This window comes from Panulirus ornatus, chromosome 50, assembly GCF_036320965.1.
Source record: "Panulirus ornatus isolate Po-2019 chromosome 50, ASM3632096v1, whole genome shotgun sequence".
NCBI classification, from domain to species: Eukaryota; Metazoa; Arthropoda; class Malacostraca; order Decapoda; family Palinuridae; genus Panulirus; species Panulirus ornatus.
This window is the reverse complement of record NC_092273.1, coordinates 15342384-15363235: the sequence shown is the minus strand read 5'-3', so window position 1 is coordinate 15363235 and position 20852 is coordinate 15342384. Positions and strand designations below refer to the sequence as shown.

The 20852-nt window shown below is 42.3% G+C and overlaps 2 protein-coding genes across 2 annotated transcripts in view; both read right to left on the bottom strand.

The window, feature by feature from the left end:
- Positions 1 to 11797, bottom strand: part of Zmynd10 (zinc finger MYND-type containing 10) — a 34959-nt gene extending 23162 nt beyond the window's left edge. The window contains exons 1-6 of the mRNA XM_071691484.1: positions 11602 to 11797; positions 7570 to 7678; positions 4740 to 4856; positions 3174 to 3369; positions 2241 to 2797; positions 1395 to 1633 (exon numbers count right to left, since the gene is read on the bottom strand). Coding sequence (XP_071547585.1) covers positions 1395 to 1633; positions 2241 to 2797; positions 3174 to 3369; positions 4740 to 4856; positions 7570 to 7678; positions 11602 to 11699 — 1316 coding nt within the window. The 5' untranslated portion in view covers positions 11700 to 11797. The remainder of the gene's footprint in view (positions 1 to 1394; positions 1634 to 2240; positions 2798 to 3173; positions 3370 to 4739; positions 4857 to 7569; positions 7679 to 11601) is intronic.
- A 6635-nt stretch (positions 11798 to 18432) lies between these two features.
- The window catches only part of Smg5 (Smg5 nonsense mediated mRNA decay factor), an 81311-nt gene continuing 78891 nt past the window's right edge, over positions 18433 to 20852 (bottom strand). The window contains exon 18 of the mRNA XM_071691481.1: positions 18433 to 19554. The gene's annotated coding sequence lies outside the window, so the exon portion shown is untranslated. The remainder of the gene's footprint in view (positions 19555 to 20852) is intronic.

Here is a 20852-nt window from a genome sequence, read left to right as displayed (position 1 = left end):
ATCACACAAAATCCTTTTCACTCCATCTTTCCACCTCCAATTTGGTCTCCCTCTTCTCCTCGTTCCCTCCACCTCCGACACATATATCCTCTTGGTCAATCTTTCCTCACTCATTCTCTCCATGTGCCCAAACCATTTCAAAACACCCTCTTCTGCTCTCTCAACCACGCTCTTTTTATTTCCACACATCTCTCTTACCCTTACGTTACTTACTCGATCAAACCACCTCACACCACACATTGTCCTCAAACATCTCATTTCCAGCACATCCATCCTCCTGCGCACAACTCTATCCATAGCCCACGCCTCGCAACCATACAACATTGTTGGAACTACTATTCCTTCAAACATACCCATTTTTGCTTTCCGGGATAATGTTCTCGACTTCCACACATTTTTCAAGGCTCCCAAAATTTTCGCCCCCTCCCCCACCCTATGATCCACTTCCGCTTCCATGGTTCCATCCGCTGCCAGATCCACTCCCAGATATCTAAAACACTTCACTTCCTCCAGTTTTTCTCCATTCAAACTCACCTCCCAATTGACTTGACCCTCAACCCTACTGTACCTAATAACCTTGCTCTTATTCACATTTACTCTTAACTTTCTTCTTCCACACACTTTACCAAACTCCGTCACCAGCTTCTGCAGTTTCTCACATGAATCCGCCACCAGCGCTGTATCATCAGCGAACAACAACTGACTCACTTCCCAAGCTCTCTCATCCCCAACAGACCTCATACTTGCCCCTCTTTCCAAGACTCTTGCATTTACCTCCCTAACAACCCCATCCATAAACAAATTAAACAACCATGGAGACATCACACACCCCTGCCGCAAACCTACATTCACTGAGAACCAATCACTTTCCTCTCTTCCTACACGTACACATGCCTTACATCCTCGATAAAAACTTTTCACTGCTTCTAACAACTTGCCTCCCACACCATATATTCTTAATACCTTCCACAGAGCATCTCTATCAACTCTATCATATGCCTTCTCCAGATCCATAAATGCTACATACAAATCCATTTGCTTTTCTAAGTATTTCTCACATACATTCTTCAAAGCAAACACCTGATCCACACATCCTCTCCCACTTCTGAAACCACACTGCTCTTCCCCAATCTGATGCTCTGTACATGCCTTCACCCTCTCAATCAATACCCTCCCATATAATTTACCAGGAATACTCAACAAACTTATACCTCTGTAATTTGAGCACTCACTCTTATCCCCTTTGCCTTTGTACATATATATATATATATATATGTATATATATATATATATATATATATATATATATATATATATATATATATATATATATATATATATATATATATATTCTTTTCTCGGAAACATCAGTGCAACAGAGCCAAGCCACTAACCTGCGGCAGTACCAATGTATGCGGCATCGTGAGCACCTGCGACCGGCTGGACTGCCGCAGGTGGCACAGGTGGGGGTGTCTGGCAGCAGGGCTTCCAGTGCTTCGAGGTCCCACGCGGCGGCCATGTTGGTGGCAAGGGTGCGGAGGAAGTCGGTGGTGGGCGCAAGGAACCTAGGTGCTAGCACGTCGGCCAGCTGGCCCCAACGCCCCTCCCACACCCCCGCTACCCGGCCCTCCAGCTGTCAACAGAGGGAACCAACCTCAAACCTTTGTCTAAGATAAGAAAACTGGGCACACTACGTCCTGGAGGGGAATGTTGACATTATCATCTGGGCAATATTTGGATACATGCGCCTCCGTGGTGTAGCGGTAAGTGTCGTTAACCCAAGAGTGTCACAGGCCCGCGTTCGAACCGGCGGACGGTGTTGTGAGCATAATGCCCGTGGCTGGTGCCTTCATGAGTGAGCGAACGTCCCGTGAGACTACTACTTGTGAGTTACCAGGAGGGGAATCCTACACTTGTGTGGCCCCGTCTTCTATAACCTTGTACATATGTACCATGTCTTTACTCCTGTATGTGTACACACACACACACACACACACACACACACACATACACAAACACACACACACAAACCAGCCCAAGGCAGGTGCCCATGAACCGACCAGCCCCAGGGGGAGAATGAAAACCTAGGATGGGTGTGGGCTAACCACCAAGCTCAAGATTCAAACCCATGCGTGTCCCACCCCGGCCTGGCACGTGCTGACTCATGGTCAGTAACGTTACCCTCTACACCACGGGGGCTCGAACGTGTATATGTATCTCCAACATTCTTAGATACAGACCTGGGCGACGGTGGTGACCAGGGGCGGAGGTCGAGCCTGCTGGGGGGCAGTAAGGGCCAGGGCGGCCAGCCAACGGGCCAGCGGCTCCAGGGCCGGCATCTGGGCCAGGGCTGCGTCGTTCAGGCGGCCCCGCAGCTTGAGCAATGCGGCCCGCCGCCCGCTGCTGACCTCGTACATTGCCAGCGTCTCGCGGTCCATCAGGAGGGTGTGGAGGGTGGCCCAGGCCTGGCACTCGCTGCGGCTCAGCGCCCCACGCTGGCCCGCCCACACCCCATCTTCAAACACCAGCTGCTCCTCCCCCACTTGCTGTTCCGTCCTCCACGGCGCCAAGTACAGCAGGGAAGCCAGCAGCTGCGGCACGTCATGGGTGTGCATCAACCGGGTCGTGGCACACAGCGGGAGCCGCTCTCGACAGCTGGCTAACAGCTGGATGACCGATACAGCCCGGCACCCCAGCACCATGCCCACCCGCCGCTCCTCCCGCCTCACCTCGTTAGCGACGCCGTCAGGCTCCTGCTGGCTGGTGGCCGCTCCCTCACTCCGCCCAACCCCGGCACCTGTGTCAGGACAACCTCACTTAACTCACGTCAACCTCAAGCACAACAGAAGCAGAACAGGCAACCAATACGGTCAGCTGGTCGAAAACTATGGACAAATGACCGACAAAAATCATGTACACGTATCGTTAAACGATGACTATCTACTTGATAAAGAAAACTGGTATAATAATCAGTATCTGATCCAACGTAATGTAGTTAATATTCTTCTAACATAAAAGGATTCTAATTCCCATTAAAATATGGTCGTACCCTCGCACGAAGCATATTCTGTACTGTAGAACCTGTAAAAGGAAAAAAAAATGTAAAAAATTTACATCTCCCCGCCCCTCTGTCTCCTTCCCCGATCTCTCAATCTCACCCTGAAGTCTCTCACCTGTAAGTGTGTGGGAAGCCTGTCCAGGGTCATAGAGTGGGCGGTCTGGGTGTGTGTGGGCGTGGGTAGCCAGGCGGGTCAACTGCCGCACACAGTAGTCGATCAGGTCGAGCACCAGGCCTTCCAGCGCCACGGCCGACTCCTCATGGAACGCCAGGCTCTCCAGCAGGCCCAGCGCAGCAGCCTCCGTCTGCAGCTGTTGACGCGGCAGATTCACATTCTTTTAACTCTCCCTCAACTTTTCATTTTCGTCCGTTGTCGCAATCCTAAACAGTTCTTTATACTTCTCTCGTATTTCTATAACACCATTTGCAAACCGAGGTATGAATCAAGTCCTTCTACCACGTCAATTATGTGAACAGGAAACAACAGTGGGCCCAGGCCTAGCCCTAACGGACATCACCATCCGTCACTCTGATCAATCATTGGTTACTCGTGTTTCTGTATCCCCGTCTCTTGTGTTCTCCCCTGATGATATGATTATTACACAAAAGTGCACTTGGAAACTTATCGTGTTTCATTTTCCCCGTGAACTTTTCGACCCTTCGATGGAGTCTATTTCTTATGCCTTCCTTAAACATCTAATTTTCTTTTAAAGAACCATCTGTTCGGGACTGTCGAAAAGCCTTCTGGTGATCTAAGAACACACAAGCCATCTACCCATCAAGGGGACCCTGACAAACTCGAAAGATGTATGGACAGTCCATGAAGTTCAACCCGAAGGAATGGTAAAGATACGAGGATAGAAGTCGACAATATCCCTGACATGTCACCGGAGTCACACCTTTGTATAATAGTCATGGTGACCAACTTTGTGCAAGCAAATATTAGGATAGCGCTCAGGTTCATGGGTGATGAAATACTCAGCAAGTTGTTCACCGTCATACGAAGGGCTAAAACTACGCAAGAAATGCTTCTCAAGTTTGGTCATCGCACGTAAAAAAAGTACAAAGAGCTGATGGAGAAGGTCCAGAGGACAGCAACAAAGACTGTACAAGAATTAAGACATCTACGTTACAGAGAAAGGCTGGTTTTTAAATTTACCCATCTTGAAAGACAGTACAGTGAGGGTTGACCTAAATACAAATCTTTTTGTTTTCAAATCATCGATGACTTAGTGATTAATTCTCCGAGAGATGTAGGGACAGAACAACCAGAGAACATAACATGAAATTAAACAAGAGATTTGTAAAAAAAAAAAAAAAAAATACTTTAAGAAAAAAAATACTTTTACAACATAAGTGGTGAACGAATGGAATGAAATGACAAGCATGCAGACAGCAAACAGGAATTTAGGAAATATAGTAAATGTTCGAGATGGCGCCACACGAGTGTAAAAGTCCTTCCCTGAAGTGAAAAAACAAACAAATACAAACACAAACATACTTATCAATGCCATAGTTTGTTTTACATAGACAATCCGGGATTTAGCTAAGGTTTTACATAATGTACTGATAACCTGAGATAACTGAGATGTTAGTTTTGTAAACACCACCTGCTATTTCCTTCTCTGTGATGCACGAAAAACTTACACCAAGAAATCTTCAACATGGAGAGACTACTTACGACCATAACGAAAGGCAGGGAGGAGGTGGGGGTGGCGCGTTCAGCGTCCAGTAGGGATGGCAGTAGGTGGAGACGCCACGCCTCACTCGTCATCAGTTGCCAAACTACCGCCAGACCCTGCAATACGGCCCTTACACTGAATCACGCCACCCCTAAGCTACTGCACTGGTATAGGATGGTCAATATATTAGGGTTATAACAACATAGGTCCACTCCATCCCTACGCTACTGCACTGGTATATGATGGTAAAAATATTAGGGTTATAACAACATAGGTCCACTCCATCCCTACGCTACTGCACTGGCATATGATGGTCAATATAATAGGGTTATAACAACATAGGTCTTTCTTGGTTCCTTTTCTCTAATGTTAGCAGAGGCGTCAAAGGCAACTGAATGTCCTCATCAAAGCCATCTCATTAACGTTATTTCTACATACCTATACCCTTGCCTAAGCCAAGAACCCAATTTACTGACCAGCCCCTAAAGGAAGTTCTAAGAATTGGGTCGACGGTAAACAGGCTGGTACACAACCAGAATTCGATTGACATCGCGAGGCCCGTCACATGCGTTACAGCCAGCAACACTAACCTATACGCCACTGAAATCCATTATAATCCACACCTTATATAATTTCTGTTTTAACGCATGATGCAGATTTTAGCTTTTTAACTTTTGGCGGTTAAAGTCATTAACAATATACATGAATACTTTCCGGAGGATGGGGCAGATAGATGGCTAAAATCCCTCACTTTAATACACTAGAAATGTATAAAAATGGTCGAATAAATCTTGTCAGGCTGATAGAAAGACTGTATCAGTATAGAAAACAAATATGCAAACGATCCTGAATTAAACATGATTAAACAAAATGTAATACAAAATAATACGATTAGAATTTTTTTTATCTAAAATGTGAATAAATGGCTTTTCTGGTACTATAAAGAGACTGACACTCCTTTATATACATTCTTTATTTATTTATTCCTTCTGGAATACTGCTTCTAAAGCAAACTTCAACTTTTTTTTCCCCGGAAAAGTTGAAGATTTACTCTTATAACCATTGCAGTCAAAAGCTTTGCTACAGGCTTGTAAAATCTTACACAACTGCCCCCAAAATGAGTGTGGCTCCTCAAGACGTAGATGTGTTCTGGATTTATCCCTACATAAAGGATGCTTGTGAGGATAACACAGTGTGGCCCCTCAAGACGTAGATGTGTTCTGGATTTATTTTTATGAGGGTAAGTACGAGGTAATGGCATACAGCCTTGCAGATCCATCGTTATGGAGGAATCAAATGATGAAGCCCTTGGTTACACGAAGTTTGCACCCCCTGTAGTCGTATTTCACATTATCATTTTGAAAAATTATGCAGACTAGTGCCGTGGTCTGCTGCATCAAGGGGCAAGATAAAAAGTTCATGTGTGCTAGCTATATTGAAAATCATCAACTGTATCGCTGTGCAAACTCTTTGTATTTGAAGCCACATTTATCTATGAATAACCTTGTTAACATACAGATTAAGAACGCAAAATGGTATCTGATCTAGTTATCATGTCACATTTGTAATATCTGATTCATCAAAAAACCTGCCGAGGGACGTGACCCGGAACTCACGCCGGCTGTCTGCCGACACAGACAATGGATTCTCGATTTTCTACCATAAACCAATCCTAACTGTTATCCTAGGCATGTTTTTGCTCTGCATTCAAAAATTATGGAGGCCTGACGCACACCCACCTGAAAACCTTGGAAATGTGTAAACAGAAAAAAATAAATAACATATGTTATTGACAAATTTTGCAAAAATAACTGTTGGTTTAATACTGATCAAACAGTTCCCAGTTACAATAAGTACCCAACTACAATAAGTACTAGTTTGATAAGCTTAGTTCATTTTGTCGGTTATATATTTTTGATAATTATCAAAATCACTGTGTAGCAAATGTTACGGTAACAACTGCCAAAACAGAGTATGATCACTGTACTTGGTTTATTTGCAAAAATACCCCAATTTTTTTAATTAGAAATCATTTCAAGGAAGCCAAAATTCTAAGCAATTAGTTTTAAGTTTTTAGATATCGTCTTCAAGGTTATGAGCGCTGAATAAGGTATTACCGAAGCTTTACAAATACCACAAAATCGATCACTCCAGCAAATGTGAACTTAATTCCTTATCTATAATTTCTCCTGTATCGGCTTGGTATATCCTACCCTCTCCAGAAATAATACCTTTTCATTGAGCTTTCTAGATACTAATTATAATTATGATACAGTCGTAGTAAAGTCATATTATGACCTTGAAATAACAACACTGGGAAAGCAATCTTTCACACTGGAAAATCTATGACAAAGAGATACGTCACGAGATAATACGGTGTTGCTGTTGGTTGCAATAGCTATCCATATCTCATGTCTACGCCATGATTGATATCATACGCCACGACGTATCAAAACAAGAATCTGGACTTTCATTCTTAGACAGATAAATACTGTGCCTAAGCCTTTTAACTTTGCTTTGGGCTACTTGTAACTAGTTATACAAAATGAAATAGATTCAGCTTCACTAAATTCACCTTGAAAGGCCGGGATAATATAAATCTGCAAGTTGGGTTCAGCATGGTGTACCATTTTTCCCTGGTAATTATCTTTCCCTGTTAATTCTAAATTCTTCTGAAGCTTAAGCCAAAAATTACCATAGCCACAAAGACGAAAGTTAACTCATGATGTTAAGTTGCTTAAGCTCGGTTTCGACCTTGCGGGATATTCTAATCAAGCAGCCAAACTTCCTGAACAAAATTCAAGCATAAATTACTTGTCAGGAGCTGACCTTATTGTGAAGCGTAATGCTGTGCTGGACGTGCTCATGGCCACCATGGGAAGCCTCCAGCGCCGCCTGCACGCTCAGCTGAACAACTCGACACCCAGACACCACCCACCTGAAGGAGCCACAGTGACGGTAACTGAGTTCTACAAGAAAGGATATTATCATGTTATTCTACACAAGAAAGGAAAAATAAAAGTGTATACTGCTAATGGACACGTCATCTGTATGTTAACTGAAAGAAGACTGTGTGAAGGCTAATGTAGCTGTAATAAATATGAAAAAAGTCAAAATATATATAATGTTCATGAGGGAGACAAGACAACCCTGACATGAGATGATCATCAACTAGATTACGTTAAACCTGGAGGAGAATTAAGATATTTAGATGGGAAAAATTTAACGGTACAAAACCAAGCTGTCTTATCCCAGCGAGATGGTAACTGAGTACGCCCAACGAGTTTGTAATCAGGCGAGTGAGGAGACGCCTACCCATATGAGACTATATCTATGTGCCCGAGGTTACCAAAGAGATAATCATTCAGTCGGCCAGTTATAGTGGGCCTTGAAGAATGTGTGGAAGTCGAGAACATTATCTCGGAAAGCAAAAATGGGTATGTTTGAAGGAATAGTGGTTCCAACAATGTTGTATGGTTGCGAGGCGTGGGCTATGGATAGAGTTGTGCGCAGGAGGATGGATGTGCTGGAAATGAGATGTTTGAGGACAATGTGTGGTGTGAGGTGGTTTGATCGAGTGAGTAACGTAAGGGTAAGAGAGATGTGTGGAAATAAAAAGAGCGTGGTTGAGAGAGCAGAAGAGGGTGTTTTGAAGTGGTTTGGGCACATGGAGAGAATGAGTGAGGAAAGATTGACCAAGAGGATATATGTGTCGGAGGTGGAGGGAACGAGGAGAAGAGGGAGACCAAATTGGAGGTGGAAAGATGGAATGAAAAAGATTTTGTGTGATCGGGGCCTGAACATGCAGGAGGGTGAAAGGAGGGCAAGGAATAGAGTGAATTGGAGCGATGCGGTATACCGGGGTTGACGTGCTGTCAGTGGATTGAATCAAGGCATGTGAAGCGTCTGGGGTAAACCATGGAAAGCTGTGTAGGTATGTATATTTGCGTGTGTGGACCTATGTATATACATGTGTATGGGGGGGGGGGGGCATTTCTTTCGTCTGTTTCCTTGCGCTACCTCGCAAACGCGGGAGACAGCGACAAAGTATAATAAAAAAAAAAATAATATATGAATCATGGGTGCTAGTTAACACATCACAACTGGTCCGGTGGGAGTATGTTGTAGAGTGTAAGAAAGTAAACTCTAGATTGATATGGGTAAAACTGAAAGTGGATGGAGAGAGATGGGTGATTACTGGTGCATATGCACCTGGGCATGAGAAGAAACACCATGAGAGGCAAGAGTTTTGGAAGCAGCTGAGTGAGCGTGTTAGTAGTTTTGATGCACGAGACCGGGTTATAGTGATGGGTGATTTGAATGCAAAGGTGAGTAATGTGGCAGTTGAGGGAATAATTGGTGTACATGGGGTGTTCAGTGTTGTAAATGGAAATGGTGAAGAGCCTGTAGATTTGCGTGCTGAAAAAGGACTGGTGATTGGGAATACCTGGTTTAAGAAGAGAGATATACATAAGTATACGTATGTAAGTAGGAGAGATAGCCAGAGAACGTTATTGGATTACGTGTTAATTGATAGGCGCGCGAAAGAGACTTTTGGATATTAATGTGCTGAGAGGAGCAACTGGAGGGATGTCTGATCATTATCTTGTGGTGGCGAAGGTGAAGATTTGTAGAGGTTTTCAGAAAAGAAGAGTGAATGTTGGGGTGAAGAGAGTTCAAAAGAAGTAATATACTATTTGTAACTTAACACTTGCAAAAACTTTTCCTCCGCAGGACAATGTGATAAATCCAACAATAAAGGAAAAAAAACAAGTAATTAATGTAGTGGCAAAATTATAATCTGACCCCCCAGTATTAGCTAATTGGCAAAATAGACAGCGTATTATGCGTTAACTCCGATGTAGAGTAATGAAAAGTAAAGAATGTCGAAAATAAAATAGTCGGCAAAATAACGTTTGACCTGGTGTCTAATTAATCTTCCAAATAATGATCAAGTATAAAATGCCACGTTTTGGTTGAACCTGGCAGCGGAGGAACATCTGGATCACCTGAACATCCTCTTCCCCCCAAAAAATATCTATGCCAGGCTGAGTTAGGTCACAGTGCAGCCTAACCCAGTACAGCCTATCTAGCAGGTCACAGTGTACCCCAACCTATTATAATTAGGTCACAGTGCAGCCTAACCTAGTATAGCCTATCTAGCACAGTGTACCCCAACCTTGTATAATTAGGTCACAGTGCAGCCTAACCTAGTATAGCCTATCTAGCATCACAGTGTACCCCAACCTTGTATATAATTAGGTCACAGTGCAACCTAACCTAGTATAGCCTATCTAGCATCACAGTGTACCCCAACCTTGTATAATTAGGTCACAGTGCAGCCTAGCCTAGTTTAGCCTATCTAGCATCACAGTGTACCCCAACCTTGTATAATTAGGTCACAGTGCAACCTAACCTAGTATAGCCTATCTAGCATCACAGTGTACCCCAACCTTGTGTAATTAGGTCACAGTGCAGCCTAGCCTAGTATAGCCTATCTAGCATCACAGTGTACCCCAACCTTGTATATAATTAGGTCACAGTGCAACCTAACCTAGTATAGCCTATCTAGCATCACAGTGTACCCCAACCTTGTATAATTAGGTCACAGTGCAGCCTAGCCTAGTATAGCCTATCTAGCATCACAGTGTACCCCAACCTTGTATATAATTAGGTCACAGTGCAACCTAACCTAGTATAGCCTATCTAGCATCACAGTGTACCCCAACCTTGTATAATTAGGTCACAGTGCAGCCTAGCCTAGTACAGCCTATCTAGCAGGTCACAGTGTACCCCAATCTAGTATAATTAGGTCACAGTGCAGCCTAACCTAGTATAGCCTATCTAGCAGGTCACAGTGTACCGCAACCTAGTATAATTAGGTCACAGTGCAGCCTAACCTAGTATAGCCTATCTAGCAGGTCACAGTGTACCGCAACCTAGTATAATTAGGTCACAGTGCAGCCTAACCTAGTATAACCTATCTAGCAGGTCACAGTGTACCGCAACCTAGTATAATTAGGTAACAGTGCAGCCTAACCTAGTATAACCTATCTAGCATCACAGTGTACCGCAACCTAGTATAATTAGGTCACAGTGCAACCTAACCTAGTATAGCCTATCTAGCATGGAAAAGCATTGGTGGACGGATCTTCAAGTGACCCCATAAATTTACAAGTGGACAATAACAATGACAATTTTCTATTTTGATGAAAAATTTGTGTAGAAAAACCTTAACTCATCCTAATATCATTAACCCAGAAACACTATAACAAGTGTCGGAAACAAGGAAGACTGGTTGTCCTGCACGAGGAGGGCGACACTAGACCTAGTCACAGCCCATATTCAAGTATTTGTTACAGCCAAAGCCAGACTAGTGTACACCTTCGACCAACACCTGCCAGATCACGCTTAGGGTCATGTAAATCTACATAAGTTCCGATGTCGGGGTGAAACTGCTCAAAAAAATAATAGACGTACCTTCTTAAGGCAACCATGAATATCGAGTGATACAATCCATAATTAAGAATATTAATTAATAATTAGTGATTGGACTGGCAGTATCAAGGTGGACACACAAATAGTCAAAATCTGGGCAGGAAGGCACTTCTAAAAAAAAAAAAAAAAATCCCCAAGCTTTAACCTTGAAAGCAAAATATATCTCAAGCCTTGTGGGGTGTACTGATACCATGAAACTGGGAATACTACTATTCAGCGAAGAGAGGAAAAGCTTTAATAACGTGAAGAAATATCAAATCGAGTTGTTTGGTAGCTGGTCCTTCCCCAGACTGACCACCACACACACACACACTGCCGCCGTTGCTATGGCAACAGGGACGCTTTAGCCCAGTCTTAACTCACCTGGATGAAAGTGTATCCTCCAGGCTGATACATTCTAACTCATCGATATAATGATCTATTTCAAACGTCTGTAGCACATTCGTTCCACCGTCAGCCATTGTTCAGCAACTGTGTGATTCCAGCGTTAGGTTATTGTTATGGAGAACTTCCAAAATGCCTTTAACTGGCCGTGGCGACCATGTGTACGACCACCTCAGCCGCCGAGGTTTGGAAGTTGACTGATTCCCATCATGCTCAGCCAGTAGCTATGATGCATTTGCCAGAAGTGTTCTAGCTGGTTCGCTAAATCTATATACCCACCAAATGAATCAAATAAAAGTCATAGCAATGACTTAACGAAATAGTAATGAACTTTTTTGTTATGGATGTTTTCACCGAATAAAGTAAATAACATTTAATGATTCAGTATATCTTCAGCAATAACGTACTCATCTTTCACGCAGGTTTTATGTCTTCTTACAGTATCTTTTATTGTGTGAAATATCGACAGTGATATGAATTGAAAACGAAAATTGAAACTTTTCTGTCCAAAAGTCAACATATCGTAAAAACACAGATTACGTTCTCTAAATTTTCAACACTGGGCTGTTAATACAGGTAATCAGATTATTATTATTATTATCGTTATTATTATTATTATTATTATTATTATTATTATTATTATTATTATCATCATTATTATTACGTTAGTATTCATACTGTCGCAATTTTTCTTCTGATTTTTTCATATATATATTACACTGACTGCCCCACAGATTTTTTTATGTATGGATGCAGTGTTAAGGGAAGTAAATGCAAGGGTTTTGTAGAGAGAGACAAATATTCAATCTGTAAATGGTGAAGGGAATTGGCTTTTCCAAGAAACGCTGTCTGAACTATGACTGACCAAATCTCTTGTGGCCTTACTGGTCTCTTCAATATTCTCATATCAAATGAAAAGTTTACTCATCGCTATTGGTCCACTCCGCCTCCCCAGCGAAGATGTTGTCAGGAACGTTAGACAGGCCCAATCCGTTTGGGACGGGCTGACTTGTCACTTCGCCCTCACTGATCTGTCAATTTGGACAGGCATCTGTCGACTGAGACCGTCTACCACTTGATCATCTGTTTGTGACCAGAGTTTCTTCCCGAGGTAGTGTAGCTTGCAAGCGACGTGTACTGCTCTTAGCCCGCCCTCCCCAAGATGCTCTCACACGCGTCACTCATACGTCATATTCCCTGCGTGCTTTGTCCCTACCTCAGTGGAAGTGAGCCAACTGAGGAGGGTTATTTCCTACCGTAGTTCCCTGCTGGACCTTCGTTCACCTCAGGTGCGTATCATAGGTGAACACATCGTCTATATTCCTTAGGTCGAGGTTTCTACAGCGTTCTTCGTCACGAGTATTGCTCCACGGGGTTTTGTTGAACCCGCCCAGCCTCGCCAACCTTGTGGAGGAGGTTTTCTCTAGGTTTTCTGACACGTTTCGTGAAAACTGTTGTTTTGAACCCATCACTGCGATGCTCGGACGACTTTGTGATGGTTCTGGCCTTCACGTAATCGTCAGACATGGGAAGGCCTTCGCCGAGCCAATTTGATTTCTGAGGAGGGCAGGCGAATAACGGGTGCCCCAACACTTTGGGTATGGCCTAAGTCTCTGTTCCCATGCAAGAGGCAGGTTCAATATTACTCCTGTGTCAGTGGTGCCTTTGGCTCGGTCTCCTTCCTACATCCCCTTGTCTCTCTGGTTGGTGATGTTTCCCACGGCCAGACGTACTGGCATCCTTCGGTCCATTCTAACTGGCACTGCTCAGAGTCTGAACTTCTCCACCCAAGAAACACTTTCCTCGCTCGTGGCTGATCCTCCAGCTGCTTTCGTGATTCCTAGGAGGTGTGTGTTTCTATTTCCCTCAACACGGGTTGTCTGGCAAACTTCTTTAAGGAAATTACGCTCTGTTCCTTAAGCCTAACGTTTGATTAATCCTACGCGCAGAGCGCTTGTCTCTCGCATGGACATTGGTGGTACACCGCTGGACGTTTGGGGTATTGTTATCATCTATTGGATTTTGTTGTAGAGATCGTACTTACATGGTTGATGTAGAGATCGTACTTACATGGTTGATGTAGAGTTCGTACTTACATGGTTTGATGTAGAGATCGTATGTACGTGGAACGTACCTACATAATGATGTAGAGATCGTATGTACGTGGATCGTACCTACATGGTTGTAGATATCGTATGTACGTGGATCGTACCTACATGGTTGTAGATATCGTATGTACGTGGATCGTACCTACATGATGATGTAGATATCGTATGTACGTGGATCGTACCTACATGGTTGATGTAGAGATTGTACTTACATGGTTGATGTATTGATCGTACCTACATGGTTGATGTTGAGATCGTACCTACATGGTTCATGTAGAGATCTATATGGTTGATGCAGAGACCGTACCTACATGGTTGATGTAGAGATCGTACCTACAAGGTTGATGTATAGATCATGATAAAGTAATAATAGTAAGAGGTTTCCTGACGCCTTAAGGCAACAGATGATGTAGTTCTTTAGGTCTTCCAGGATTTTATTGAGACTTGTTATATCTTTCCCCTTGGCAACTGAGGATTTTGGTAGAGGTCTAGGAGCAGTTTTGACGCCGTGTAGACACGGTACGCCCGTTCCCATAGCTTATGTGACTCGAACATTGTCCAAAGCAGTCTAATTATTTCATAAAACTGGAGGCACTGGCTGTTGTATAGTCTCTTAAGCACCTCGGGGATCTCGTCTTAGGGTATAAAATTCATGTACAAGCAGACTGTGCCACCGCTGTGGAACTATTTAAGAATGGGTATCACAAAGGGAGGTTGGCCTATTGGTACTTTACCAAGGTATAATGCCATGTCCGAGTACCGATACGATAAAGTATATAAAACAGAGGATGCATTGTCTCGTCACGATAAGGGAGAGGTGGCAACTGGGCAGTTACAGGACCCTCTGTAAGGACCTTGATTCGTTTTCTCAGGGGGATGAAGGTCATCCAGCCACAGGGAGAAACAGTATCTCTATAGAGATTTTTGATTAGGTATTGTACACACATACCTACTGATGCTATAGACCAAACTAACGGGGGAAATTTGCTACAAATGTTCCCCCAGTGCTTGATCCCAATAAGCACATCTCAAATGCTTTTGGCGAGGCATGACCCAAGAAAGACATGTATATGTGGATAGGTGTCATTTGCATACAGTTCGTAGAGGTCACATGACACCATCAGCTCCATTGTTAACCTGTAATATAAGTCATAATATAAGGTTTCTTAAGACTTGCTCAGTGGATGTCAACCCAATGAGGATGGTAACCACCATCTCTTAATCAAGGGAAACTGCAAAAGTTGGCGTCTACGTTCGGGATAGTGCAAAAGGAGCGAGTCATTTGTAAGTAAAAGTATGGCTGTTAGGTTTAGCAATGCATGGAGAAATCCCAAGTAATCATTCAACAGCACAGTCTTCTTTCTTAAGATATTCAATATCAATACCATCCATTCGAGCTGCCTCACCACATTTCATACTATGCAAGGCTTTCACAACCTCTTCTTTTCACCAAACCACTTTCCAAGACTCTCTTACTATGCATACCTTCCCGACCCAAACACTCTACATCTGCCATCGTATCATTAAATGCATTCAACAATCCTTCAAGATGCTCACTCCATCCGTTCCTCTACCTAATGCCACTTCTTTCTTTGCCCCCTTCAATGATAATCCCATTTGCTCTTTTGTTTTTCTCTAGCTATTAACCTCCTTCCAAAATATCTCATTCTCCCTGAAGCTTACTGATACTCACTCATCTAACTCTTGTTTGCCCTCTTTTTCAATTCTTGCACCTTTCTCTTGACCCCCTGCCAATTCTCTTGTTCATCTCTCAATCATTTGCAATCCTTCCCTATAAATACTTCCCATACAACTTTCTTTTCTTTCAGTACCAACTTCACTTTGACACTACTCACTGCCCTTGCTCAACTGCCTGCGTACCACATACCACACGCTTCTCTCGCACATCATACCAACACTGCTTCCCTAAAAACCTCACATTCCTCACCCATTCCCCTTCTGCCATTCTACACCTCTCTCCTATTTCTTCACACACATCTTTTTTCCAGGGGTCACTTACTTTCACCACCTTCTTTTCACTCATACTTCATCTTTTCCAAAAACCTATGCAAATCTTCACCCTTGCCACTCTCAACAAACCTACATCCAAGAATCTGTCTTTGCACCCCTGTCAATTACCATGCAATCTAATAATGCCTTCTTACCATCTTTCCATGTAAATCTATGTATGTCTCTCTTTATAAACCAGGTATGCTCATTCACCAGTCCTTTCTCAGCACAACTCAACAAGCTGTTCACCATTCTTATTCACCTCACTGAATACCCTATGTCCTCCAAGTATAGCCTCAATTGCCCCATTACTCACTCTTGCACTTAAATCAACTATTGCTAATACCCTATCTCTTGAATCAAAACTCTTTTATAATAAAAAACTCAGTTGTTTTAAAAACACCTGCCCCTCATGGCCTAGTGTATAAACAGTATTATAATAATCACCCATCTCTTGCAATATACTTCCATTTTTACCCTCATCAGTCCGGAACTCTTTTCCTTGCGCTCTTTCATCCATTCTCACAACTGCCTTAACAGAAGGGCTACCCCTTCCTTACCATTTGCCCTCAAAACAATCCCTGACTTTACCATTAAGACATCCCTGAACCATTCTTCCTCTTTACTACTGATCTTTGTTTCATTCAGAACCAGAACATCCAAGTTCCTTTCCTCAATAAACTATAGGAACCTCTCAATTTATGCCACTGTTAAGTTCCTGAAAATTTTTGCATAAATCAAAACATGTAGATCAAATAATGCAGATGATGAAGATTAAGGCATTTCATTATCGTTAAAAAAGTAACAAATATAAACTACCATATACATTCATTCCTTTCTCTCCATAATCAAACTTTGGGAACATGAGGTCTTAGATTTTTTTTTTCATACTATTCGCCATTTCCCGCATTAGCAAGGTAGCGTAAGAACAGAGGACTGGGCCTCTGAGGGAATATCCTCACCCTCCCCTTATAGTCGCCTTTTACGACACACAGGGAATACGTGGGAAGTATTCTTTCTTCCCTATCCCCAGGGATATTAATATTTCGCTCTAGGTACTCTGATCTTATCTGGAATATCACAAATACTCCATAAAGTAGATTTACCATGTCCTTTGCACTAATGGTACCTAACTGAAAAGACGCTTTGGTGGAATGATGCAATGGGCAAAACATGTGCAATACAGTATACTGTAGCACTCCGTGACTACAGTATTTATGCCATGCATACGTGCACTTCTTGCATGATGCTAGTGATGCCACACCAATGTAATCCCTCATAAATCAAAAAAGGTGTAAATGGACCATGTGCATTATTCTAAAAATGGCATAAATAGAATTTGTGTATATCAAGACTGTCCCTGAGCATATCTCTCTTTTCTTCTCACTTTCTTTACATGAATGCATATACAGACACGACAACATAAGCCTTCAAGGAGGATGAGCACTCCTCAGTTGGCTCCTTTCTCTGTTCCATCTTTTAGAAATTGAAAAACAAAATGGGGGTACAGTGGGTGGGTTTTCAGCCCTCATCCCTGTTCCTACTAATCACCCTTCTACAGCATGCAGGGAATACAGAGGTAGAATTCTTTCTCCTTTACCCTAGAACTGACAGTTTGAGGTTATGCTACATGTGAAAAGTCACTTTTGGCAAGGCTGTATCAGTATCAAAGGAGTTTATATATCCCAATAACCAAAAGTAGAGCAGCCTTGGCATGCAGGAGCCTTTAGAAAAGGCCTTGGTAATACCAGGGCACTTTCATAGACTTTGGTCTGGTGGTAATTATAAAATAAAATCGTATATACACACAATGCTTATTTTCAATATTATCTTCTTATACTATATCGCCATGTCTCGAATTAACAAGGTAGTGCCAGGAAACTGATGAAGAAAGGCCCATCAACTCAATATACACATATATATGCATGCACATTCATGTACACATGCATATCAACATATACATACCATCAACTCAATATACACATATATATATACATGCACATTCATGTACACATATATACCAACATATACATATATACATACACATACGTATATACACATATTCATACTTACTCGCCTTCATCCATTCCTGGTGCCACCCTCGCCCAAAGGAAACTGCTTTACCTCCTCTCGCATCAGGAAACATGTGAAAAAGGCCACATCTGCTCACACTCATTCTCTTGCTGTCATGTGTAATGCATGTCTATTCATTCTCCCCTCCTCTCTCTCCTAAACCACAGCTACCTATCCCCACATCCAGGACCCACAGACCTTTCCATGGTTTACCCCAGATGCTTCACAGTCCTGGTTCAGTCCACTGACACCACATTGTTCCAATTCACTCTATTCTGTGCACACCTTTCATCTTCCTGCACTTTCAGGCCTCAATAGCTCAAAATCTTTTTCACTCCATCCTTCCACCTCCAATTTGGTCTCATGCCTCTCCTTGTTCCCTTCATATATATATTCTCTTCATCAATCTTTCCTCATTCATTCTCTCCATGTGACCAAACCATTCCAGTACACCCTCTTCTGCTCTCTTAACAAAACTCTTTTTATTACCACACATCTCTTACCCTTTCATTACTTGATCAAACCACCTCACACCACATATTGTCCTTAAACATTTCATTTCCAACACATCCATCTTATGATGAGGATCATGAAAAATTTGTCAAGAAAATTACAAAGGGCAGGTAATCTTCAATTTTATTAATCCAATAAATTATATTAGACAAATTACATTGCTGAGAAAATAAACAATACAACTAAAATGTAATCAACATATGATGCCACACACCATAGTTAACACCCTGTTAGCTATGTCTAATGCACTTTCAAATTCATCTGCTAAATTAACCTCTTTAGTTATTTATTCTCATTGCACTTGTTATAAGTAAAGAAGGGGCTCTTTCCCTAACTGCTTCTCAGTTACACAACCTGGAAAAAGGGGGCTGAATAAATTCACTGCATCCCCAATCACAGTAAAGAAAATACAATTAACCAATTTTTAATGCTATGATACGATACAAAGGACCGGTGACACAACAATGATAGAGCCCAGTCTTAGTTCCACGAGGGTAAAGTAAGCATTACCAATGCTTACACCCAATCAGTACTTTTTATAACATGTCTTTCTCGTCCATTAATTTCTTTTTCTAAGACTGCCAATGTACAGAAAAAAGGGATGTATTAAATTTTCACCTCACTGTTTAATTCATCTGAAAAAAAAAGACTACCCAATAATTCTAAGGTAAGAGATTTTCAACCTTAGGTTCAGGTAATTATGATGATAATTGTAAGGAAACTTTCTCAAGAGTCTAGATGTATTCCTGAACCTACTTCAAAAGAATCCTGCAAGGTTTAGGCCATTAAAGAATCAAAACACAGAGGAACAGCTGTGTAGTGCTCAAACATGAGCACATAGCAGATATACTGCAATAATTCTGGGGAATAATCAAGGATAGCACTGTAAAACTCAACATATTTTTACCCTTCTTGTAATTTCCCACTGCCAATCAGAAGCTCCCATAAACACACAGCTATGCAATGGGACAAACTGATGTTATGAGTGCATGTAGAACATCCGAGTGCTTGCATTCCATTTTGTGTGATCATTCAACCATACATGTGAACCAGACCCTTTAATGGACAGTTGGTAGCCCATACACATGTAATTATACAAGAATGACCACAGGACCTTTGGTGAGCACATAAGGCCAATGATGTGCACACGAGGCCATTTTTGGGGAGGATGGACCCTTGCAATGCACAGCTGGGAGGGTTGATGAGTAATGACCGGCCAGGAGCAAACCTGTAAAATAATAATAATAAATACGTATGAAAAAAATAAATTCCCCCCCCCAAAAGAAGGAACAGAGAAGGGGGCCACGTGAGGATATTCCCTCAAAGGCCTAGTCCTCTGTTCTTAACGCTACCTCGCTAACGCGGGAAATGGCGAATAGTTTGAAAGAAAGAAATGTATGAAAAAATAATAACAATCATTTCATTTTTTCACACACGTCTGCAATTTCCCGTGTTAGCGAGGTAGCGTTAAGAAGAGGACCGAGCCTTAGAGGGAATATCCTCACTTGCCTCCTTCTCTGTTCATTTTTTTTGGAAAATCAAAATTTGGAGGGGAGGCTTCCCCCTTCCCTCCCCTTTTAGTCACCTTCTACAACTATGGTAAAATTTGTAAGATTTAAAATCTTTACTGCTAGAGGACAGATATAATTCTACCTATGACCCATGTAGGAGCAGATTTCCCCTACTCTCTCAGTAGATGTGACATGGAATCTAATGGACCATTGTTTGGTCTGAGATGAAAAGATTTTGTATGTTTGTGGTTAAATGGTAGCATACCACCCTGCTATGTCATAAGAATGCGGTTCAAACTCTCGGCACCCAAAGGTAAATTGCTATCGTGTATTTCATGTGATCAATACATGTTTGAGATTGATATGGGTTTGTTCATGAGTATTCTGATGCTTAAACAAGTGAAACCTTTGGCAAAGTTGGAAAAGAGCAAACAGAGACATCAAAAGTTCTTATATTTCATTGTCACATTTAGTTGATCAACTCTCTAGCAATACTTACTGGTCTCCTTCACATAGCAAAAGTGAAGCAAAAGGCTAGTGAAGCATGATAAGACAGCATAGAAGCAGCTATTAGGCCTAGCCTAGAAGTCCTTCCAACATGTATATCCTCTTAGTAAGCTTTTCCTCACTCATCCTCTCCATATGCCCAAACTATTTCAGCACATTCTCTTTAGCTATCTAACTACTACACCTCTCTCTCTCTCTCTCTCTCCACATCATTTTTTCTTTGAACAACTTCCTCACCCACATACTGTCCTCAACACATCTACCCTCCACCATCCTTTCTAATTTAGACACTATACCTTGCATCCATTTAACATCACTGAACCCTCTTCGGTCCTTTCTGATTTAGGGTCTATACCTTGCATCCATTTAACACCACTGGGACTACCACCTAATCAAACATACCCATCTTTGCCCTCTTAGCACCCCCATCCACTCACCCTATGGCTTACTTCAGCTCTGAATCATGCTTTCATCCACTCCTGAGTATATGAACCACCCCACTTCCTCT